At 29.7% G+C, this 26,316-nt stretch overlaps 2 protein-coding genes across 2 annotated transcripts in view; both read left to right on the plus strand.

Annotated features, from left to right (window-relative positions):
* LOC124918994 (callose synthase 2) overlaps positions 1-10,312 on the plus strand; it is a 23,835-nt gene extending 13,523 nt beyond the window's left edge. The window contains exons 21-44 of the mRNA XM_047459087.1: positions 3-52; positions 132-218; positions 2,183-2,317; positions 2,396-2,490; positions 2,579-2,663; positions 2,740-2,903; positions 3,158-3,281; positions 3,360-3,457; positions 3,556-3,682; positions 3,919-4,070; positions 4,399-4,508; positions 4,594-4,719; positions 4,804-4,872; positions 4,957-5,146; positions 5,256-5,394; positions 5,988-6,107; positions 6,189-6,304; positions 6,419-6,502; positions 7,129-7,241; positions 7,725-7,954; positions 8,031-8,828; positions 8,913-8,963; positions 9,651-9,836; positions 9,939-10,312. Coding sequence (XP_047315043.1) covers positions 3-52; positions 132-218; positions 2,183-2,317; positions 2,396-2,490; positions 2,579-2,663; positions 2,740-2,903; positions 3,158-3,281; positions 3,360-3,457; positions 3,556-3,682; positions 3,919-4,070; positions 4,399-4,508; positions 4,594-4,719; positions 4,804-4,872; positions 4,957-5,146; positions 5,256-5,394; positions 5,988-6,107; positions 6,189-6,304; positions 6,419-6,502; positions 7,129-7,241; positions 7,725-7,954; positions 8,031-8,828; positions 8,913-8,963; positions 9,651-9,836; positions 9,939-10,187 — 3,698 coding nt within the window. The 3' untranslated portion in view covers positions 10,188-10,312. The remainder of the gene's footprint in view (positions 1-2; positions 53-131; positions 219-2,182; positions 2,318-2,395; positions 2,491-2,578; positions 2,664-2,739; positions 2,904-3,157; positions 3,282-3,359; positions 3,458-3,555; positions 3,683-3,918; positions 4,071-4,398; positions 4,509-4,593; positions 4,720-4,803; positions 4,873-4,956; positions 5,147-5,255; positions 5,395-5,987; positions 6,108-6,188; positions 6,305-6,418; positions 6,503-7,128; positions 7,242-7,724; positions 7,955-8,030; positions 8,829-8,912; positions 8,964-9,650; positions 9,837-9,938) is intronic.
* A 1,547-nt stretch (positions 10,313-11,859) lies between these two features.
* Positions 11,860-13,203, plus strand: LOC124922019. The gene has a single exon (XM_047462738.1). It carries the CDS (start codon positions 12,024-12,026, stop codon positions 12,930-12,932), a length of 909 nt encoding a protein of 302 aa, XP_047318694.1. The 5' UTR covers positions 11,860-12,023; the 3' UTR covers positions 12,933-13,203.
* The last annotated feature ends 13,113 nt before the right edge of the window (positions 13,204-26,316 follow it).

Here is a 26,316-nt window from a genome sequence, read left to right on the forward strand (position 1 = left end):
AGCAAAAAGCAACATTGGTGTTGTTATTGCATTGTGGGCTCCTGTTATTCTTGTAAGTACTTGTATATATTTTAATGGCTTGTGAATTATCAATCCCCCACAATACACTTCTAAATGCCCAAGTTCTTCAGGTATATTTCATGGACACTCAGATATGGTATGCCATTTTCTCCACAATATTTGGAGGCTTATATGGTGCATTTCGCCGCCTTGGCGAGGTCTGTTTTCTAGTTCATTACTCTCTTTTTGTGTGTTTTTGTTAAAGAATGTAACCTTGTAAATCAGTGAAATAGTATAGACTTAGTATTGTATTTTCACTTTTTTATTCTTGTATTGCTATATTAATATGTAGATTTTTTATATTTGCTTTAATAAGAATATGTTTAGACTTATAATGGAAAACAAACAGTTATTTTTAGTTCTCTATTAGGTTTACATAGTATCACAGTGGTACAATGAAAATAATAAGGGTGGCTCATCAACGGTTGAGATGAAGCAATGAAAGATGCAATGTGTCCAATGATGTTAAAAGGAATATTTGGTTGTTACAATTCGGAGGGGAACTCTAAGGCTATGACCCTTTAAGACTATTAAATAGTATATTAATAACATTATGATAAATTTTTGAATCTTGGCCTCTCATCCCCATTTCTCTTTGCATCTCATCCTCTCTTGCCTTAAATCTATGTTGTATAGTAAATCCAAATCTATTAAGGTTCATGTTATTCAACAGATTATCTCTGATCCTCGATACAATGGAGGATGAGTCATTGAGGTAAACTTTTGACACATGTAAGAATGATGTGGAGAGTTAGTCATAAAACTTACTAACTTGAATTTGAGGGAGAGTGCTCAAATATATTATATTATGAGATTATAATATCTTGTAATATGATGTAGCTGAAAATAGTTAGATTTTATTAGGATATTATTGTATTGTAGGTATTATATCCTATAAATAGATAATCTCTATTATGTAATAAATACTATTTTCAGTTATAAACATTTCTTTGTTTTTCTACAAGGTGGATCCACCCTTATTTGGTGTTGCTAGCAACCTCAGTTGTTTCATAGTAGGATACCAAGTCACTATTTGTGGTGGCTGCCACAGAAGAGGTCGATGTTCGCAAATCGCTTACATTTCCTCTTATTTGTCCCCGACCAACATGGTCATTGGAACATTGTGCTTAAAGGTGTCGTGTGAATGCCCAGTGTAGCTGTTGGGATTCTTTTGTGGAGGAGAGGAATAGTGTATTATCCAATGTTTTGAGAAGAATAGAAAGTGAAGGAGAGTCCCTTTAGAAAGAACAAGAGAAGAGAAGAAACCCCTTAGGAAGAAGAAGAAATTCCTTGGAAGAGAAGTCCTTAATCAATATACAACATACTTGAGCTTGCATCCTAATGCTTTAAATAAGACAACGTATAACCGCTATGACTAGCATGTATTTTTTTTAAAGGATGCAACAATTTCATTAATCCAACATTTATGCGCAAGGGACAGAATAAATGTGGTGAAACTACTAACATATTGCCACTTCATTCTAGGAAAGCTTCAAAAGTGAATTACCTGTACAAGACATTCAAACTGAAGAATTCTCTAATGTGCTTATAAGTCCCTACCAAGAAACAGAATAAAAAGTACATATCCAAATAGGCATGATTGACATATTTACTTCAACATTAGGGGACCGTTATTAAGGAATGTAGGATATTATGTTATAACGTACATATCCGAATGGGAATAGGATTATATTAGAATTATGTTACTCGGAGTAGGAAAATAATTAGTTTTCCTAGTTAAGTTATTAATTATCCACTCTAAAAAGTATAACTACTCCATGTTTTAGGGAGTAAGACTCATCTAAAATAGGAACTCGTGTATGTCTATTTAAGGGAACTGCCAAATTCTGCAAGGAATGAAAAAAATACATAATTTAATATTTGTACAGGATAGATCAATAATGTAAAATTTATTGTAGAAAAATCAGTGGGGGTGTTAATGAATGTATTGCTATATATATATATAATATTAATGGAAAATATGGAGTCATTTTTGTGTTCTCAAATTACATTTACAGTTTTCGTTTTTTCCAAGATCTCATGCTCAAATGATTTCTCGTAGACATAATTTCAATCTCATTGGTATACTGAAAGTCGAACTGTATTTGTGCACTGCCTTCAGATACGAACACTGGTTCTGTTGAGGTCTCGATTTCAATCTCTGCCTGGTGCGATCAATGCTTGCTTGATTCCCACAGAAAAGATTGAGCAGCCTAAGAAGGGATTGAAAGCTACACTTACTGGAAAAGTTTATGAGGTTCAGTAATAGGCTTTTTATAATTATTATGTTATTACCATCTTTATTTTGTTGCCTGAAATTGGATGTCTATCTTAGGTCCCTTCTAATCAAGCAAAAGAGGCTGCTAGATTTGCACAGCTGTGGAACAAAATAATTACTGGCTTCAAAGATGAGGATCTCATAAATAATAGGTAACTGAAAATTGTTTAATTTGAGCTTGGTATCCTCTTTTTTCATTTGACTTCTAATTTTGTTCTATTCTGTTTTGTTTGTTTCTAGTGAAATGAACCTGTTGCTTGTTCCACATTCGGCTAATCGTGATTTAGATCTCATCCAATGGCCACCCTTTTTACTTGCTAGCAAGGTTTGATGTATATATGTTGTTAATCTTTTATTTTCCTGATATGAGAGAAAGGATATCTATTTTATTCCTTTTGTAGCTTCCTATAGCGTTGGACATGGCTAAAGATAGTGGTAATGCAAGAGATAACCAGCTGACAAAGAGATTGAATCAAGACAATTATATGCTCTGTGCTGTTCAGGAGTGTTATGCTTCATGCAAAAGTATCTTGAATTCTTTAGTTTTGGGGGAACCTGAGAAACTGTAAGTTGAAAGCTACTTGATAATGTAGTTGAATAAGCAATTCTTTTACAATTTTGCTGGATATAATAGAATAGTTTCCTTTTACCCAAAAGATATTTCCATTTGAAAGAACCTCTCACATTTGCATTGTGAGCTAGGACTCATTTATGTTCATTTTTTGTGCACATATATTGTCTCTCTTCCCGAAAATCCATGCATAATAAACTTCTCTTTTTTTTTTTCTGTGCTTGCACTAACATTTTTTTAATGTGTAGTGTCTTAGAGGAGATCTTTTCCAAAGTTGATGGTCATATATTAACCGATGACCTGATTACGGAATTGAAAATGAGTCATTTGCCTAACCTCTATGATCAATTTGTGCAACTCATTAAATATCTGGTAAGTGTGAACTTTATTAGACTTGTTAACTTGAGGACTAGGTTACATAGTAAACTCAAATCTGCTTAAATTCTGCAGAGAGAAAATAGGGCCGAGGATAAAAATGAAGTTGTAATTGTGTTGCTTAACATGGTAGAAGTTGTGACCCGTGACATTATGGAGGACACAGTGCCTGGGTAATCTTGCTAAATCAATTACTTCCCCAAACTTTGAAATTCTTTTAATTGAGTTAATTAACTGATCTCTTACAATGTTTTTATTAATCTGCAAATAGTTTACAAGAATCTACCCATGGAACTTATGGGGGGCAAGTGGGAATGACACCTCTGGATAAGCAATATAAGTTTTTTGATCATCTAAACTTCCCAGTTACTGAAGAAACAGATGCTTGGAAAGAAAAAGTAAGTACCAACTATGACAGTTTATAAAAGAAAACTTATTTTCTCTGTACCTGGATAATAAATTCTTCACATGCTTTTAAACATTGTCTTCCATGGTCCAACTGCGGAGACATTTCAAAACATGAATAGATCCCTTAAAAAAATGTAGTCCCTGCAGTGACAGCCAATATGAGTGTATGTTACTACTAGGATTTCCTATAGCACTTTGCTAATACTTAAAACCTTTTATCTTTCAGATCAGAAGGCTTCATCTATTGCTTACAGTGAAGGAATCTGCTATGGATGTACCATCAAATCTCGAGGCTAGAAGGCGACTTACATTCTTTTCCAATTCATTGTTTATGGACATGCCCATGGCACCAAAAGTTCGCAACATGCTTTCGTTCTCGTAAGTGTCGATGTGTGTGTTTGGGGTATAGTTGTACTTTCCCTTTCTTACAGTTTCATGTCACATCAATGCCATGCATTAGGCAGGCTACTGGACCAGGGATAGTGAAGTTAGCTTCTGTAGCGTACAACTTTTTTAGGACATTGAACTCTTCCTTCATCCTAGAAATGTCTGAAGCTGGAACTAGATCATTTGTGGTGAAATCACTATTAGGTTTCAGCAGTTATCATTGTTAGCAACCTTTGGATCTTGGTCTCATGTTCATTGTTAGGGATACCTAGCAAATAGTACTTGATTAACAGCTGGTGGCTATCTGTATCTTTTGTAGTGTCCTCACTCCATACTTCACAGAGGATGTTCTTTTCTCCATGGATCATTTGGAAGAACCAAATGAAGACGGTGTTTCAATACTATTCTACTTACAGAAGATTTTTCCTGGTTGGTTGTCTTCTATTGAATATTGTGTTACTTTCTTATTTCTCTGGATTCTAACCTCTACTTTTAATGTGCTTCTGATATGCAGACGAATGGACAAATTTTCTTGAACGGGTTCAATGTAGTACTGAAGATGAATTGAAATCCACAGCTGAGTTACAAGAACAACTTCGTCTGTGGGCATCATACAGAGGCCAGACATTGACCAGAACTGGTACGGAATTACTTAATTCAGTTACTTGAAGGCTTTTCCTGGTCTGTTTATGTTGCTTGTGCTAACCCCTTGTGTGGACCTAAGTACGAGGTATGATGTATTACCGCCAAGCTTTAGAGCTCCAAGCTTTCCTTGATATGGCAAAGGATGAAGGTATACACTTTTAACTTATTAGGTATTGAAAACAGGCAAAGTAATAACTAGATTTTTTACCTAATGATATTTTTTTTCCTGCAGAACTGATGAAAGGATATAAGGCTGCTGAATCAAACACCAATGAACACCTAAAGAATGATAGGTCACTGTTGGCACAGTGTCAAGCTGTTGCTGATATGAAGTTCACTTATGTTGTTGCTTGCCAGCAATATGGCATTCAGAAACGAGCTGGAGATCCTCGTGCAAAAGATATTTTGAAACTCATGACAACGTATGCTCCTTGAATTTATTGGCTGGCCGCTTGCCTTGTTATTGCTTCTTTACTGTATTGGTAAGGAAAAAAGAGCCATTGATCTTCTGTTTATCTTGTCATTAAATAGGTATCCCTCTCTTCGTATTGCATATGTTGAGGAGGAGGAAATTGCATCGAAAAAAGCAGAGAAGAACTATTATTCCGTTCTAGTGAAGGCTCTGCCAAAGTCGGCTGATTCTTCTGAGTCAGATCAAAGCCTAGATCAGGTATAACTCTTGTGCTTAGTATCTCCCTCTTTTGTTTAACATTTAACTCATGGGTTTATTATAAGAGTTTTGATTGTTTGTGTTGTTTATTTGCATGTTATTCTTGATTTATTATTTGTGAATTCCATGTCAAAAATGACTAGGTTGTGCTCATAGATTACCGTATGCTTTCACGTACCTTTAACTTCAGTAAATTGATTTTGGGGGAATCATTTTCTCGTTGATGTCATTGCCTAGTAGCAGGGCTGGCCCAAGGATTGGGTTATCCTTCATGCCTTTTCTTCTCCCCCTTGGGTCCGAATTGGACAAGATGTTTTTCTAATTTCTTTTCTTGGGGGGCTTCCCTAATTTTGGGCCGAGCTCGCTTTACCTGAGAGCCGGGCCTGCCTAATAGATGTGCTAAGTTTTCCAAACTTACATGGACTCACTTAACCCATTTCGAAACATTTTTTTTTAGTTTCTATATCCAGATTCAAGATTTATTTGTATCACAAAATTTTAAAGTGTTTCCAAACTGGGACCAATATCTGTCACCATGGTTTTTATATTTCCTTTGATGAATATGCACTTATATTTCAACTTCTTATATTCAGGTTATTTATAAGATAAGGTTGCCTGGGCAGCCAATATTAGGTGAAGGGAAGCCAGAAAATCAAAATCATGCTATAATTTTCACAAGAGGGGAAGGTTTGCAGACAATAGATATGAACCAGGTATGTGTAAAGTGGTTCATTTGTTCTTAGTGTATTATATTTATGAATCATAGTAAAAGAATGTTAAATCTGCATCAACAGGACAATTATATGGAAGAAGCCTTCAAGATGAGAAACCTGCTACAAGAATTTCTTATAAAACATGGTGCGACAAAGCCTACTATACTGGGTCTCAGGGAACATATATTCACTGGAAGGTATTTTAGTTTCTAAGAAATAACTTCATTGAAGTTCAATGGGTATCTGGTAAAGGGTGTAATTCAAACAAAGTATTTCATAAGCTGTGAACTAAGTTCCTTGTTTATATGCAGTGTTTCTTCTCTCGCGTGGTTCATGTCGAATCAAGAGAATAGTTTTGTCACAATTGGACAGAGATTATTGGCAAACCCATTGAAGTAAGTTTCATGGTTCTATTTATACATACTGTTTTGGTGTGAATCATGCATTGTGTGAGATTATATCTAGGTTTTGAATGATTGACAGGTTAGAATCATGTTATTAGTCCTTGCAAAAGCATGTGTTTTGCATCTCAAAAGGTTTACCCATGGGTCTTAGAACCTACTTAAGAAACTGGCATTGGAACTATAAATTACAATTACAAATTCATGAAAATATAAAGTCATTATGTCTCAAGCTAGGATAAGAAATAAGGATACAAGATAACAGGGAATTAGATCAAATATGGCATTGGATTTGAATTGATACATTTGGCATTATTGTGAAAGTCATAGTTTTGTAATCCATCCCATTTTACGAGCTATTATTCTCAAATGAGCCTCTCTTCACTTGATAACAATACGATTTTTAAGCTACCTTGATTTACAATTTACCCTTTCCATAAACAAATCTTAAATCATCAACTCCAATACCAATAAATATTATCACTTCTTTTCAAGGTATTTTAGTCACACACAAAATATCCACTTGAAATTGTCTTTGGTGCACTGTGTCTATTTACGTTGTTCGTGGGGTATGCTATATTCATCTTTTGTTAAATTTTCTCTCTCTTATTGTTCTCAAGGGTTCGGTTCCACTATGGCCACCCTGACGTGTTCGATAGACTATTTCACCTGACTAGAGGAGGGGTTAGCAAGGCTTCCAAAGTCATCAACTTGAGTGAAGACATATTTGCAGGCAAATACATTCTACAAAATTTTCTTTATTCTTTAATCCTAGAAAGTTTATCCTATGTTAGCTTGTTTGATCTTGGGTTATTTGGGGTTACATATATATAAAAAAATCTATCACATCACCTTTCTTTTCAACTAGCAAATCACTTAATTCATCCACTAAAATTATCAAAATATCCTTACTTCCTTTTTATAAAATTAAAATTTTAAATACAAAAGAACATTCTAGTAATTTAATCCAAATAATCCCCCAAACCCCACTTTTTCATCAAACAAGATTTTAATTTCATAGCCTTCAAATAACCCCACATCAAACAAGCTCCAAGGGTAGCTCAAGTGGTATCTTTTGAACTACGAGGCTGAGGTCTCATGTTCAATTCTCACTGAAAGCACAATGATTGAAGTGGGAGGTTATGACAGTTGGATGGTGTACTAGCCTTCTCCGGTGGAAAAAACCCTGGTCTCATGTCTATCTCCTAAATTGCAGGTTTCAACTCGACACTCCGTGGTGGCAATGTCACACATCATGAATACATACAAGTTGGGAAAGGACGTGATGTGGGCCTTAACCAGATCTCATTGTTTGAAGCTAAGGTAGCCAACGGAAATGGAGAACAGACAATGAGTCGCGATATATATAGACTTGGTCACCGGTTTGATTTCTTCCGAATGCTATCATGTTACTTCACTACTGTTGGGTTCTATTTCAGTACTATGGTAATTTCATTCACCTTTTTTTTTATCATCCATGGTTTAATGTCCTATTCACAATTCTTTTTTTTTTGGCTGGCAGCTAACTGTACTTACGGTGTATGTGTTCCTTTATGGTCGTCTTTATCTGGTTCTCAGTGGGCTTGAGGAGGCCTTGAGCAGCCGACCTGGTATTCGTAATAATAAGGCTCTAGAAATAGCTCTCGCTTCCCAATCCTTTGTACAGATTGGATACCTTATGGCATTACCTATGATGATGGAAATAGGCCTCGAGAAGGGTTTCCGAAATGCTTTCACTGATTTTATTCTAATGCAGCTTCAATTGGCACCTGTATTCTTCACGTTTTCTTTAGGAACGAAAACTCACTATTACGGAAGAACATTGCTTCATGGGGGTTCACAATACAGAGGTACAGGTCGTGGCTTTGTCGTGTTTCATGCCAAGTTTGCTGATAATTATAGGATGTATTCACGAAGTCACTTTGTAAAGGGGATCGAATTATTGATGCTACTTATAGTGTATGAGATATTTGGTAAGTCGTATAGAGGGGTAGTTCCGTATATATTGATAACTGTTTCGATGTGGTTTATGGTGGGAACGTGGCTATTTGCTCCGTTTCTTTTCAATCCTTCGGGTTTTGAGTGGCAAAAGATTGTGGATGATTGGAATGATTGGAATAAGTGGATTAATAACCGTGGAGGAATTGGTGTTTCGGCTAAGAGAAGTTGGGAATCTTGGTGGGAGACGGAACAGGAACATTTGAGATATTCTGGGAAACTTGGTATTTTAGCTGAGCTTTTGTTGTCGGTTCGATTCTTCTTGTATCAATATGGACTTGTTTATCACCTGAAGGTTACAAAAGCAAATCAAAGCATTTTGGTAATATTCTTAGTCATGAGTTCCGGATTTATCAAGTTCTTCACATTTTTGGGTAATAATCTGATTTTACTTTTCTCTGTTCAGGTTTATGGAATTTCGTGGCTTGTGATTGCTGTTGTACTATCTGTGATGAAGGTCAGTATCATTATAACTTCTTCATTGTATACATACCCCATTTGGAAACAATTTTTATTATTATTATTATTATTATTATTGTATCTGGATCCAAATAGAGATAAGTTTTTAACTAAACTTAGTTTGAGACAAATAATTAAATTATGGATTGTTTTCTCCCCGCATTTTTTAATACAGAAAAAATTATTATAAGTGTTTTCAAATGGGGTATAGTTTTTTCTTGAGACCCGGAATCTTTTGTATTTATTTTCTGATTAAAATTTGTTCACTTGCTTGTCACCTTGAAGAAAAATGAAAATTATCCTAAAGTTTGAGAAGTAGAAGAAAGTCACAGTTGGAGGACATGCATATCACTATTCCAATTGGATGTTTTTCTCTTGGTGGTTGAATGCGGTTATTTGAATAACCAAGTGATTATTTTAAAAATTACCAGTTTGCTAGCTTCATCTAGTGAGTCTAAGAAAAGATATATATAAAGCGGCAAGGCGAATTTCGTCATATAATCCATTTGGAAACCGTTGGGTTTCTCAATCTGGATTGGGAATTTATAGTGAAACTTTCAATAAGTTCTAAAACATGTTTCCTAATTGATCCCATATAGATATGCTTTTGAAGATGTGTTTTTAGCTTTCTTCTTCATATTTTATAAAGGAAAATTAATAATCAGAACATAATCCAATTTTGCAGATTATATCTGTTGGAAGAAGAAGATTTAGTGCCAACTTCCAGCTTGTGTTCCGTTTGATCGAAGGGCTAATTTTCTTAACAGCTGTTGCAACTCTGATTTTACTATTAACTCTTCTACATATGACATTCAGGGATATAATTGTATGCTTTCTCGCCTTCATGCCAACTGGATGGGGATTACTTCTGGTTAGTAATCGCAATAAATCTTTTTTCATGTCTGATCGACTTACTTACACACCACCGACTATTATTAATATTTATTATTTTATTTTTTTGGGGAATAAAAAGATTGCACAGGCATTGAAGCCCGTTGTTGTACGAATGGGGATATGGGGATCGGTGAGAACACTAGCTCGAGCTTACGAAGTAGTAATGGGATTGCTGTTATTCACTCCGGTAGCATTCTTGGCTTGGTTTCCGTTTGTTTCGGAATTTCAGACAAGAATGTTGTTCAACCAGGCGTTTAGCAGAGGTTTACAGATTTCTCGTATTCTGGGAGGGCATAAGAAAGACAAATCAAACAACAACAAGGAGTAAGTAAAATTCCTAGCCTTGTATGTTATTTTTACTTTTTATGTGTATATATGGAAATGGGATTAAACTATGTGATTAATATTTAGATGAAAATTGGTGCATCTATTGAAAGTTTATTTATTTATTTATTTATGTGAGTTAGAATTAATTGCTTCTAGTTTTTTCTTTGTGTGTGCTATAATTTGAGACTTGTTTGATGTGACTGTATGTATACCCATAAATCATATTAATAATAATAAAATAATTGAAACAAAATCATGGAGAATATGTTAAGAATATTAGTGATTTTAGCTTCAAACTACCACTAAAGATCATGATGATGAATGACATTATGAATTGATTTAGGAAAGAAGGGATGTAGACCCTTATACTACCCTTAGTTCATACCTATATAGAAAGACCCTGCCCATGCCAGCTCATGTCAACGCACCAAAACAAAACACTACATGATTTGAGTATCAGACTCAAGGCTTGTTTGTTTTGGGGTTTGAGTGTTTGGGTTTTCTAGCTAGCTCCCTTATAACAATTTTTTATTAAACAAATATTTTAAAATATAATCCGATTTTATGAGTGATAAAAAAAACATAACCAGAATTTATGATTAAACCCAACAATCAAGCAAACTAATCATAACTGATTTTATGAGAATCAAACCAGCCCGATTTTATGAAAAACCCCACCAAACAAGACTTAAATTTGATCTTCAATTTTTATGTTTTTTTTTGATAAAAATAAAGTGTTATTTAGAAAATTTTAGATAAATTATTAAAATATCTTTTACATTTTAAATTTATATTTATATTTAATAAAAATAAAATAAAGATGTTAGGTTTTTTTTACCAAAAATTCATTTATCAGGTCATGTTTTTCATCTATTCAATTAAATTATTTTAAAAAAGAATTATTATAATAATTCAATCAATTAACATTTTTATTTTTAATCCAATAAAAATTTCAAATAACTGATTATTAAACCAGCTCTAGATGAATTAAATATTTAGTTGGTTATTTAAAAAGTTGGAAAAAGATTTGTAATGATTTTAAGAAAATAGAGTTTTATTGTTATTATTTTTTTAAATTTACACAAAACTCATATATTATATTTTATTTAATTTTAATTATTCAATCCCTTAATTCATCATATTAAAATACTCTTATTTTACTTTTATATAATTTATATTTTAAAACAAACATTACAACCAACCCTAAACCCAAATAACTGATTATTACCAAATCATATATTTTTTAAAATAATAAAAATTCTAATAACCAACATCAAACAAATCCTAAGAGATAGTTAATTTTTTTTACTTCAGCCATCCATTCTATTATAATATTAACAATCAAACCATTCAATAGATCAATTAAAAATTTCAAATATTCTTATTTTACATTATAAAATTTAAATTTTAAATAAAAAAATATTATATAATAATTCAACCAATTTAAAATCCAAATAACCAACTATTTTATTATACAAGATTTTTAATAATAACACCAAATAAACTCTAAATCCATAAGTTTGATTGTTTTCACTTATCCAATTAATCAAATTATCAACCAAACTATTTTTATTCTTTCTAATAAAAACATTTAAGTTTCTTTTACCAAATAATTCTGTAACACTTTTAAAACAAGTTTATTTAATTAACACAAATTCAAACAAACAAAGTATGAATATATATTATTGACAAAAAGTCAACTAATCCTGCTATTGATTTGCTCAGTTGATTCTTCCAAATTCTTAGTTGACATGACATGCTTATTTCATGTCTTCTTCCTCCTCTTCCTCTTTATATTATTATCTTCCCAATTCTCATAAAAGAAAGATAGAGATTAATGGGGAAATTGAATACCCAAAACCAACCAGACCAAACAATCAACCATTTCAGCCATCCTCATCCCTTAAATCTAACAACAAACTACTACAACAACAACAACAACCCATCATCAATCTGCTCCGGCTGCAAACTCACAATCGTTTCTGGTCAAATCTACTCATGTCACTTCTGCAAATTCTTCCTTCATCTCAAATGCTCTCAAAAACCCAAACAAATCAAACACCAATTTCATCCAAACCATATCTTAACTCTCCTTCCAGTTCCTATTTACCCAGAAGGATCTTTCAATTGTGATGCTTGTGGTAAAAATGGAGATGGTTTCTCCTATCATTGTCAAATCTGTAACGTTGATCTTCACGTTCTTTGTGCTTCCATGCCTTTATCTCTTACTAATTCTTCTCATCATCACAAACTCAACCTCTTATTCTCGCCGCCTTACGAAAACGCAGCGTTTTCATGCGATGTTTGTAAGAAACCCAGTTCTAAAACTTGGCTTTATAGATGTGGGTTTTGCGAATTCGATTGTCATTTGGATTGTTCGAATAGTTCGGCTCAGGTTTCTATTCAACAGATGAGAACTGTTCCGATGGTTCAGGCTCAGACACGGATGGTTCAGATTCAACCCATGGGGATTGCTACTCCTCTGTTTCGACCTTATAATTCGATGAATCCGATAATGGCTGCTCCTCTTCCTCCTCCTCCTAATCCTAATCTTATGCAGAATTATGGATATGGGGTTACTAATAATAGACAGAATAGAATGATGGGTAATGGAATTGTGAGTAATTTATTTCATGGAATTGTCGATGGGGCCTCTCAGACAGCCGGTCAGCAGTTGTTGCAAAATCTAGTGGGCGGCGGCGGCGGTATAGATGGTGGAGATTTTGCTGCAAATCTTTTTAGCTAACCAGTTGGCAGCCCTGAGGATGACCCGACCCGGTTAAGTTACCGGGTGAAATGACCCGAAGGGTTAAGTTTTATTATGATTAATGAATAAAATGATTAATATTCTAAGTGAGAATAATTAATCTATATCTAGTTTTACTGTTTGGCCGCAGTGGAATTATTATTATTATTATTATTGTTATATGTTTACTCGGTTGCATTGGATTTTTTAACAATTTGTTTCAATAATATATATGTATTTATGTGAACATGGAAAGGTATAAAATCCACATTTTGAGTTGTATTTGAATTTTTCTTTTATCAATTTATATCTTTATATTTTAATTATGTTTGGTTGATTATTTTTAGACATTAAATATTAACTACTATGTTAAGGAAATAATGAAGTGTGTCTATACTTTTTTTGTGTGCATAGTGGATAAACTATCCTTTTTTGGGGAAGTATTTTCATTTTGAATTTTTTAATTTTTTTTTTCTCAATCTATATCTTTATGTTCTAATTTTGTCTCCTTTTGTTATTTTTAGACACTAAATATTAATGACGATGCTGAGAACATCGTGAATTATGTCTTTTATGTCCTTTTTTATTACATCATCGAACACCGTTTATGAGAACACCGTGTATCACAATTAGTGAAAATATCCCATAATGCTTTATTAAAAATTGAATTAAACTTATACTTTCCCATTTTATAAAATGTTGATCAATTGTAGTATGATTAGATATATTAATTTCAATTTACGTTGTATATCAAAATACTTGTCACAGTAGGTTTTCTGTTGACCTAATTTGTTCATTGTAGACAATAATATTGTGTGAACGATATCATTGATACTTAATAATTTGAATTGATAAACATTAATTAAAAATTCTATTTGATAACATACATATTTTAGTAATTAAGTAAATTAAAATTCTAAATAACTTGTACAAAAAAAACAAAACAAAATCAACCAAGCTCCTAAAACGTCTTTTACATTTTTATTTTTTTTAATATTTAATTTATAGAAATTACTTTATGTATATAAAAAATATATATGTTAACCGTTTTTATTAAAATAGACAAATTTTTACATGATGATACTCAATTATTTAAAAAAAAAATAGTTCTTTGTCTATATTAGTATTTCACAATAATACATTGTTGATGTTATTTTATTTATTTATTTTAATAGGCAAGTGAAATTGATCAAATTTGCCGTTTTGTACCGGCAGCCGGCAGTCAAACAAAGTTTTTAATTTTTTTTAGTTGTATTTAAAACTTGTAAGATATTAAATTATCTCATTCAAAATTTCAAAGTAAATATTAGACTTATATTCGTGTCAGTTGTGTAACTTAACAACTTAAAACGTTCTTACCATAAATCAAAATATAGTCAAATTTATAAATCAATTCTTGTATTGATCTTATTTAGAAAATTATATAGTTACCTCAATAAAAAAAAATAAAAAGCATAATTATCTCAATAAGAAAAAAAAGATAACTTCTTTGGATTGTTTGATTTAAAAAAAATTACAATAAAATATTGAGTATTTAGCTACTAAATGACTTTCTTAGTTAAGATTTAAAATGTTAACTATATATTCTCAATATGATAAAAGGGCAAATATTTAATTTCTTTCTATAATAAAATATAGTTTACCAAGCTCAAACACATATATTAACTCTAAATCTAACTTGATAACGCTGATATATGTTTTAAATTTATCTATACACGATAATTTATTCATTAAAATTATTTTAGTTCACTTAGGTAATTATAATTTATTAAAGTTTATGAGTAGAATTAAACTAATACTAAAGTGAATTAAAGTAACATTAATATGTTATTTTATATTAAAATGTTTATAATTAATATATTAATTTGGGTAAAGAACATTGAAATCACTGTTCTGACATTACAACATGAAGAGGATCTTCTCCCACATGCCTCACCTGATCATGATTTTTTTTTTCAAATCATGGTTTTTTTTTCAAATCATGATATCTTAGAGGATGTTTGAAAGCATACTTTATTAAAAAAATATTTGAATGTCAAACAATGCAAAATATTAAATATTCAAATCTTTTTTAAATGATAAGATTAGTATAAAAAGAAGGGGGTAATGATGAGAATTTTGCTTCCTGCAAAACATTTAAAATATCTCCTTAAAAATAATATTATTAATCATTTATTTCCTAGTAAAAGAAATAGTGAATAAAATTAAAAGTTGGAGAATAATAATCTTAAAAATTGATAAAATTACATAATGAAGTATAAAATATTGAGAATGCAGCTCAATTGTATTGGACAAACGTAAACAACTTTAAAATAGACAATTTATTAATCTTGAGGATCATTAGTTTCTTAGTAAATAATATTGGATTTGTCTAGTCTATATTGCATTAATTAAATTGTGTTATATTTAATTTATGGTTATATTTATCGTTTACATATCTTTTAACCAACATTTTTTACTTTTCCGACAGTGCGCTCTATCGGTAGTTATCCACTTTGATCGTTCAATCGGTTTTTAGTCTTTTTCGGCTCCACCTCCTTTATTCATCCAGTTGCATGTCCAGCGAATTATTTGTAGTTGCATGTCCAGCGAATTATTTGTAATCGCAGTCAAGTGCATGTATAAAACTTCTCGTTCAAAACTAAATAAAAATTTAAAAGTTTTTGTTTATTCTTTTATTGAAAAAGAAATTATATGTAATTTTTTTTAAAAAAAGTAGTTGAAAATGATATGATATTGACAAATTATAACTATCATACTAATTTATTGGATATAGAACAAAATCAAACAAAATAAATGTACAAGTTCCTACCTCAAATAAAATATGATGTAAAATGAGATATTTCAAATATTCTTCAATATCTAGGAAGTAAAATACTTATTACACTTAAAAACAAACACTACTAAGCATAGATCATTTAAATTACTGAGTTATAGCCAATTAAAAAAATGGATTGAAAAAAAACAATTGATAGAGAAAAAATGAAAAACTATTGATTATTAATTTGAAGTAGCCGAAATATTAATTAAAAAACTTTTAAATGTAGAATATGCGACTATCTAAACCAAATTATTACCGTTAATGAATTAGATCTCAAACAAAAACCAGCAAACTCAGTAAAGTTTGTATTTGAAATCTCACAAACGGTTTCACACTTACATGTATTGAAGATAAAAGAAAAAGAAAAAAATATAATCAGTGGACATTTTTTAAGATATAGCTTAGTAAAAGAAAATCACCTAACAAGTAAATGATTAAATCCACAATCACCTAATACAGATTGAATTTGGGTTGGATTGTGTATGGTACAGTAATTTGATTTAACCTTTTTGTTTTTTTTAATTGTTTAATTTTTTTTTTATTAATTTTTAATATATATATATATATATATAATATATATATATATTTGATTTTTATATATAAATCACTCTCTTATTAACAAAATTATAGTTAATTTTTTTAATAATATATTTTTTATATTTATAATAATATTTTATCTATTCAATCAAAAAAAATATTACTTAAAACAAAAAAATGTGTAAAAATATAATATATGAAAAAATGATTGCCTAAACGTTGCAAAAATAAATAAATATTTATATTGCGGTGAAATAAGTAAAATAATATGGAAAATATATTTTATTTAGATATTTGAATAATAATCTGTATTTTGATCCAATTCGAACTCAATTCAATCTGAGATAATTAATCCGAAATAATTCGAATTCTGATTAATCTGTTTAATGTTCACCCTTACTCATTAAATATATTAAGTCTCATTAAATATATTAAGTATAAGGATAGAACTGACAGAAAATCTTTTGGAAATATCATTAAAAAAAAAAACTTATAAAGGATAAAAAGTATAAGATGTTTTATCTTATCAATCCAAACAATGAGAAAGAAATTCTCAAAGTTCAAGTTCAGTATGGTTTATTAAATATTTTTCATGCAAATTTGTTGGCTAAAGGTTATTTGAATAATTTTTAATTAACACCATTTTTGACATATCCGCTCATCAATTAAATTAATTTATTTATCAAAACTACTTTTTATATTTTATTAAATATTAATATAATCTTTTTTTCGTAAAAACTTAATTTTCATAATTTTAAACCACATAAAGGCTAATATTTAAATAACTCATTATTGAAGAAGGGCCCAAACATGTACATGTCCAAAATGAAATTGGACAATAAGATTTTAAACTTGGCCGTAATATGTGTCCAAGAAAAGCCCAACTAGAATATGACTTGCCGATATACATATATTAAATCCCCATGAAAAAAAAATCATATATAATACAGGTTTAAGAAAAAGAATTAAAATAGATTAAAAAAAAAAACATAAAGCAACTGCGTCTCTATATTTTTTTAATATTATTAATTAATATTATAAATTTTATTAATAAATTGAATAGATTACAATATAATTGAATTATGTATAATTTATAACTAAATTAAAGAAATTAAATATCAAAAATAAAAGGAATAAATAAAAATAGAAAAAAAATAAAAGTCTTAAATCAATAGAAGTAAAAATAGGAACACATGATTTTAGTCTCACAAGCGAAACCGTAAAGCGCCACACCGTGAGATGAGAGATCTTTTGTGAGAGTATCAGTAATTTGATCTTTAGTAGGAATATATTTTATTTGAAGCAATGTTTTTATCACTTGTTCGCGAACAAAATGAAAATCAATTTATATATGTTTATGCAAGCATTAAACACTAGGTTAGCAGATAACATCGATATTGTCAAATCATAGAGTAAGAGGAGTTGGTAAATTAACTCTCAATTCACTAAATGACGATTGAAGCCAAAACATAATTTTGTTGTTGCATGGGCAAGTGTAGAGATGGCAATGGGTACCCGTATGCCCGATACCCGTGGGTACCCGATAGTCGGGTTCGGGTATTTTAAATCGGGTTCGGGGTCGGGGTCAGGCATGGGGAGAGGGAGAAGGTACCCGGTCGGGTACGGGGTCGGGGATGGGGAGTGTGCTAAACCCAAACCCAATACCCGATACCCGGTTATATTAATATTATTGATTTTTTTATTAAAGTTTAATGTGTGACTTTTCAAAAATGCTTCATCATTGCAAATGTATCATAAATATGCATCATTTAATTTGATCTTATCCACACTTCACTCCAACCATAGTCATAAATACACTCCACTCCAACTTTAATTATTTTATATTCCCAAAACAATATTTCTCTATATAACTTCAATTTTTATTTTAATAACAAAATATTACTCTCTCTTATAATTATTCATATTCAATCTCTAGTTTTTTTTTTTAATTTACATTCTACTTTTTTTTTCCACTCTAGTTTATCTTCTTCAAGATTTACAAAAATTATGAGATAGGTAAGTAATGGTTTTATTTTTATTTTTAATATTTTGATATTACTAATGTTAAAATTATTTATTAAAGTTGTGTTTCTTTTTTTTCAAACTTTATAATCTTATAAGTAATTTAATCGGGTAATGGGGTACCCGTCGGGGATGGGTATAGAAGTAGAGATACCCGTCGGGTTCGGGGTCGGGGTCGGGTAGTGATATGAAAATTGGGTTCGGGGATGGGTACTTCACTACCTGTCGGGTAGGGTACCCGTTGCCATCCCTAGGCAAGTACATGATATTCAGATTCAGTACAAGATCGAGCCACGACTTGTTGTTTCTTTGAATTCCAAGAAATAAGATTATCGCCGAGAAAAATGCAATAATCAATTGTCGATCTTCTATTATCTAGACATCTATCCCAATCTGAATTATAATAAGCTGTCAAGTTCAAATTTGATGCGCATCCTATGAATAATCTATGATTGGGAGTATGTTTTAAGTTTCACATTATTCATTTGACAGTTATCTAATGAGATGTGGTGGGAGTTTGCATAAACTGAAATGCTCTCTATTAACAACAAATGCTAGATCAAGACGAGTTAGTGTCAAATATTGAAGATCTCTAACAATACTTCCGTAAATTATAGGATTAGAAAGCGGATCATCATCATGTTGAGAGAGAGATGAACCTGAAGCCATAGGGGTGTGGAGGGGCTTGACATTAAGCATATCATCTTGTGTAAGAATATCGTTAATATACTTTGTCTAAGATAGAAATAATCTTGAGGTAGTGTGTGTTGCTTTCATCCCTAAAAAGTGTTCTATCTGACCAAAATCTTTTATTGGAAATGCTTCACCTAGATATGTGAGTTGTAGATTTAAATGTGAAGACAATATCATCGACATATACGAGAATATATGAAATAATATCACCGGAGTGAAATAGGAATAAAGACATATCTAACTTGGTTTCAATGAAGACTTGAGAAAGTAATGTAGATCGAAATGTAGCAAACCAAGCCTGATGGGCTTGTTTGAGACCATAAATAGCTTTATGAAGACGGCATACATGATCATGAAATTCTTGATTAATAAAGTCTGGAGGTTGTGCCACATAAACCTCTTCATCAAGTGTACTATGTAAAAAATGCATTACCCACATCTAATTGATGAATCGGCCACCCACGAGTGACTACAAGAGTTAAAATGATGTGAATCATTGTTAGTTTGACCACTGGACTGAATATTTCTATATAATCAATATCAGGTTGTCGATGAAATCCTTTAGCAACAAGTAGTGCTTTGTGTCGTTCAATGGAACCGTTAGCTTTGTGTATGATTTTAAAAGCTCATTTACATTGACAATATTTTTTGGGGGGGAAACGTCTACAACTATTTCATTAAAATCTCAAAAGTGAGAGGGTTAAAAATTTAGACAAACCCTAACTATGATTAAGGATGACAATAAAAAAGACCCTAAAAAAGTTGATTAGTAGCAATTATACATTCTAAAAAAATAGAGATTACAAACAGAAAAGACTACATTCAAACTTAACTATCCCAACCTGAAATTTTTGCATGCCATCCATTTTCATTGAGAGACTTTCTTCCCATTTCTCTTCCTATTCCTCTTCCTTTGACGATGAAAGGAGATTGTTTTGTTGTGACGAACGAGTAATAAGTGACCATGTTTGATTATGGATAAGTGCATTGAATTCAGAAGACACATCATAACACCATTTTAAATCTTTATGGGAATTAGTATAACATGTTGGTTTTAAAGAGAAAATAATATTAGTAGGGTTAGTAGTGTGAACATTAGATCAAGATCGAGTATGAGGATGAGTTGAACATTGAGGCATTTCTTGTGGTGATGAGGTTCTGACAACATCTTCTATAAACTCGGGCTAAGTATTTATATGCTCAATGGGCTCAACATGAGGAATAGTTGTAGGATTTAACTTTTGTATAAGAAATAGATGGTGATTGTTTCGAGATTTTAGTAAAAGGGGGATCCGTTTGTAACTCAACGGAGTTTGGAATCATTATTGGTGTATTAATCACATTATGTGTTGATGTTGATGTGGGGAGTGACATTGGGAAGATCGTTTCATTGAAAGTGACATGTCGAGATATGAAGATTTGACTTGTTGAAATATGTAAACATTTATATCCTTTTATGAGAAGAGCTATAACCAAGAAATAAACATTGAACTGATCGGAAATCTAGTTTGTGTTTTTTTTTATATTTAGGATGTTGTAATCATATGACTTTTGAATCGGGATGTTGATTTCTCACATTCACTAGAAGGCTTATTATTCCGCATAATGCTCATAATACAACTTTGAATGTTCAAACTATTGGTACCGCTCATATTTCTATATTGTCCTTACATGAAACACTTTTTGTTCCAAAATTTTCGTTAAATTTTATTTATGTTGGACAACTATGTGATCTCTATTTTAACTTAACTTTTTCGAGTAATGGTTGTGTTGTGTAAGATCCTCAAACAAACAAAATCATTGGAGCATGACATAGGGTTAAACAATTGTTTGAACTCACTTCTCTATCTCTTCCATCACATTTTTTTTGTTGGAGCTATCACTTCTCAAATTTGGCACTCTCAATTAGTTCATTCTACAAATCGTTTGAGTTCTTTAATTTTGAGTGATTTTTTAGGCCCTACAAGCCTGAAACTTTTAATTGTGTTTTTGTAAGCTTTCTAAAGAACGTGCTTTACTTTTTCTTCCTAATGATTCTAATTCATGAGATACTATCTCTGAGTATATTATTATATTATATATGATTCGATACTTATTATATTTTTATTATATTTACTAATATAACTCAGGTATAAATATCTATATCATCTTAAATATATATGCATAATATTATACTTTTTTTCTCTCTTCTAACATATACTATATAGATCTGTAACTGTTGTAAGATTGTGATATTCTCCTCTCAGTCTATTTGTGGAATTTTAGTTTTCTTGTTAAATTGTTTTTTTAACTAAATTTATTAATTGGTAAAAACATTCGAGACATCTGATTTTTATATAAGTGAATATAATCACGTAAATCGATTATTATCCTTAACAAACGCTAAAAAAAAATAAAATTGCAACTTAATTACATTAAAAATAAAATTGATTTCTAACCATTCTTGCAACACTATAGTCTCTTGTACCGAAATTTGCAACTTTGCAAAAATCAGATGCAATTTTGAAGCTGTTAAATTTACAACTCAAATAGTAACATATTTTACATTAAAGTTTACAACTAAAATTAGCAATTTATGTTGTAACAAAACAACACAAATATTTTTTTCTAAGTTAAACTCTAATTAGTGTAAAATTTTGCAACTTTATTTATAATTTCTATGTCATTTAATTTGTGTTTCTACTTTTTTTTCTATATATATTACCAACATAATTAACAACTATTTTACATATTTTAATGTAACAAAAAAAAGATAATACAAACCAAAATAATTTTAACAAATTTTACAATATTCTATTGTCCTTACACCAATATTCACATCCCATTATAATCACAAATATCCAATTAAGTAACATATACCAAAAATACTTTACTTCAAAACACTTTCCAAAAGATGTAAATTTATATATTTTCATAATATTTCTCTCACAATTGTGCATGTATAACTTCGTACAACTATAGATAAAAGGAACCTTCCACCCACCAGGTCGTGCACCACAAGGTCGTGTTGAATGACTTCATACACCTATAGATATTAATGTGAGTTTAAGTTAGATAGAAAGGGGAACTTGGTCTGTTTGTTAGTACTCTGGATGAAACACATCATGAAATTCTAAACTCTACAAAGTATATTTTGATTGAGATCATAACCACGTGTAATTTGTTGTCACCGGTTATATATGTTGAAATTTTAAACTAATTCATAAATTCCATTAATGAATGAAAATGAGAATTTAGGTAGATAAAATCAAACGAAATTCACATGAAATTCAAACGTGAATTAAAGTAAAATTTGATCCAAACAATTAAATTATTATAATTAATTTGTTAATTATATAATTAACATTTAATGGCTTGAAGAAGAATTATCAAATTAAATATATTTAATTTTGTTAATTTTTATTGTAACCTTCATGATATTATTGCTATTAATTTATTAGCAATTTGAAAAATTATGTAACGTGTATTTTCTAATGAAGAGAAAATACAAAGGGAAATGAAGAGACAATCAAGGTCAGCCGTTGGATCAAAGATTAATGATTGATTTTATTTTATGAATTTTTATCTTTTCAATAATATAAAACCCCATCTCTAATCTCAAACCACTTCGTCCTCTTATATTTTATCACTCTAGAATTCCAAAAGCCCTCTTCTTGTTTTGTGATTGTTCTTTAAATTTTTTTGCTCGATATTTTTCGTTGAATTTCGATGATAGTTCAGATACATTGATCAAGTTCGATACGTAGTGATTCTAGTGCATAATCACTACTAGATTTGTTGTACTCTGTGAGACAGCCATCTGCGATAAGCTCTAGCACAAACGGGAGACGATTGAACTATTTTAAGGGAAATATGTCTAACACATGTCTCAAATCAACCATCATATTCGGTGATATTGTTCTTCCCATATCTTATTTTATTTTTATTTATTTGTAACATTGTATTTTTATATATTTATATTATTTCAAGACAAAATTTCTAACATTCTTAAAACAATCTTATTGTGCTAAACTATTTAGTAGTTTGCTCTATCGAAATATGTTGTCTTTGATATTTCAAAAATACGAGTTGTGATGTTACAAAAGAGATGATGAATATTGCTTGAAGGATGAAGTCGATTCTAAATCCTTTAAAAAGAGTTGTCAATGGTTATTGTTTTATAACGCTAAACTTAAAAAGGACAATATCGTCTATTTTATTTTATATATATTAGATAAGAAAATGGACAAATAAATAGTTTAAATTAATAAAATTAATTAATGGTGTTATTTACAATTAATTATAATTGAAACTTAGTTTCAGTTGTAAGATAATTAATTATAAATATATACATTTTTAAATTAATTAAACGTGATAATTAATAAGAATATGTTAACTAAGGAAATATAGTCTATTTATAAATATATATATATATATATATATATGTATATATAGATTGTCTCGTATATTTACCTTTTGATTATGATACTAAGTTATATTTTTGTTGACAGAGTTACGATAAAGTAGGAGAATAATAAGTTTCTCCAAAAAATGATAGAAGGTCGTAAACAACTATACAACAACAAAAATGCGCATTGACGTAGTGGTTCAAAGTTCAGATGCATGGGTGTGAGGTGAAAACAAGGTTCCTTGTTTGAATCTTAGTTCAGTCGATGATTTTTGGTAGAAATTTGATGTGTGATAAAATGACTTTAGTCATTCATGTTGAAATCATTCAAATTTCTTGGATAGAAATTATAAGATGAATGGATAGTCAATGATTTTTTGGTAGAAATCAAACTAGTTAAAATGACTTTAGTAATTGATGTTGAAACCATTCCAATTTCTTGTGTAGAAATTATGAGATGAATGGGGTAGTAATGATTTTTTTATAGAAATCAGACTCGTTGATTTGTCAAAATAATTTTAACAATGGATGTTAGAATCATTATAATTTCTTGTGTAGAAATTATGAAATGAATTGGGGTATTTAACGATTTCTTATGTAAAAATTTAATTTACTAAATTGACTTTGTCATTTATATTTTGAAGCATTTTAATTTCTTTTATAGAACTTGTGTGATTAATCATTTGATGACATAAAATAAATGTTATTTGTGTTAGAGTTCATTATATTAATGCGTTCAAAAAGACAACTATGTGAGTCCAAATTATCTTTGTAAAATTTATCTCGGTGAGAACAATCCACCCGGATTTAGTTTGAACATTGTCGCTTCACGTGCATTATCGGTCAAAGCAAGATAATATAATTACTTCAATCAAAACATGAAAGTACATTTGTAGTTATATATTATGTTTCTAAGTGATTGCTTATATATATATATATATATATATATATATATATATATATATATATATATATATATATATATATATATATATATATATATATATATAATATGATAACTTGTGTTAATTCATAATAAGCATGATTAACTAGTATTTGTATATATGCGTGGATAAAGACTATTGTATATCTATTTCATTTTAATAGAAAATTCTAGAAAAAAATCATAAAATTATGTGTCTTTTGGAAAAAAAAAAACTTTTATGAAAAGTTAAAAGTCATCTAATTAAGAAACGAACGAATTGATGACATGAATAATTATTTATAATAAATAGTTAGTTTTTTATTTGATTAAAAATAAATTGTCAATAGTCTAATTAATTGTTAAAAATAATATTCTAATTAATTATAATAATTAGTTATCGATGTATTTTATAAAAGTATTGTTTAATGATATATGAAATAGTTATAATATATGAATATATTAAATAAAGACTTACTTAATTTGATATTTTTGAAATCAATAATTATAAGAAAAGGTCTTGTTTGATTTGAGAAATAATGTGGAAAACGTGTCGAGATTATGGAATACAAACGTGCAACTGAAAAAAATGTTTAAGAGACTTTGGTTAAAGATGTTTGAAACATTATGATTTTTTTTTTTTTTGTAAAAATCATGTGATATGATGAATATTTATTTGATTAAATATCATAATTTCTTTTATAGAAATTAAGTGTTGAAATAAATATTTTAATTTCTTATGTAGAGATTATGTAAAGAATGATTTATATAGAAATTATGTTTTATTCAATTACATATTTATAATATAGTTATCTTATTCATGATAAGTATAACAAAAGAAACTTGTAAAATAATTGTATGACAATTTCTTGATTAGAAAATTATTGATTTAAATCATATAAATGTGTGTGAGTTAAAAAGGGTATCAACATGAATGTGTGGACAAATATTTTTATTGATAATAACACAAAAATAATTGTGTATATTATGTAAGAAGATAATTTATTGTTAGAGAAATATGTTCTCTACAAAATATAAAGTTGCGCAACTTTACAAAAAGAAATAAAATAACAAGAAAATGTCTTGTTTATATTTGCAGAGTTAGGGCTCAAATCGATAATTTAAATTTGAGAATTTTGAAATCAAGAAACGTGTCATATTTTGACATTACTTTCATAAAAAATTGAATAATCAATTTCTTCAAAAGGATTTTATGAAATAAATAAAAAAGGAAATTTATAAAGTTTTGATATGACTTATAACAAATTTTATAATAATGATATGAAAATTTGATCATACTTTGATTAAAAAGTAAATGTGACAATTATATATATATCATGAAGACAATAAAAGTGTCTTTTGTACGATATTTTTATCGTTGAAAATTACGATAAAAATGATTAAATTCATTAAGGATGTGAATTGTACTACACAAAATATCATATTTTTATTAAATGATATATTAATATTATTAAATGAAATACTTTACGTCTAAAAGTGAATATGTTTACACTTAGAAGTGCAATCTATGTATGGAAATCTTCTAAAATATTATGATTGATAGATTAAACTTTATAATCTATATTTGTGACTTATGTCAAAAAATAAAACATTTTATGAAAATATGTAATTGTTTACCCGAAGTCAGAATAGTTCAAAGATATTTTGTCTACTAGTTAGCCAAGTAAACAATATTTTCATAAAAAAAATAATAAATAGTAAGCATGTACGAATGATTATTCTTCTTATTAGAAGATGTTCCAAGCTTATCTAAAGAATGTACCAACGAATATTTCTAATTATTGAGATAGTAATTTGAAATTGGACAATCTTAGAGTCAATGACAATTCTAGACATAAACGTCTTAGATATAATGTCATTAGACTATATTCTCTAATAGAGTTATCAAATTTGACTGTATAAGTCAAAGGTAGCATTGTGGATCCACTAATCAAATTATTTAATAGTGAGTTAGTTTGAAATTATTTTAAGACATCAGCCT

Source organism: Impatiens glandulifera, chromosome 1, assembly GCF_907164915.1.
Source record: "Impatiens glandulifera chromosome 1, dImpGla2.1, whole genome shotgun sequence".
Lineage (NCBI taxonomy): Eukaryota > Viridiplantae > Streptophyta > Magnoliopsida > Ericales > Balsaminaceae > Impatiens > Impatiens glandulifera.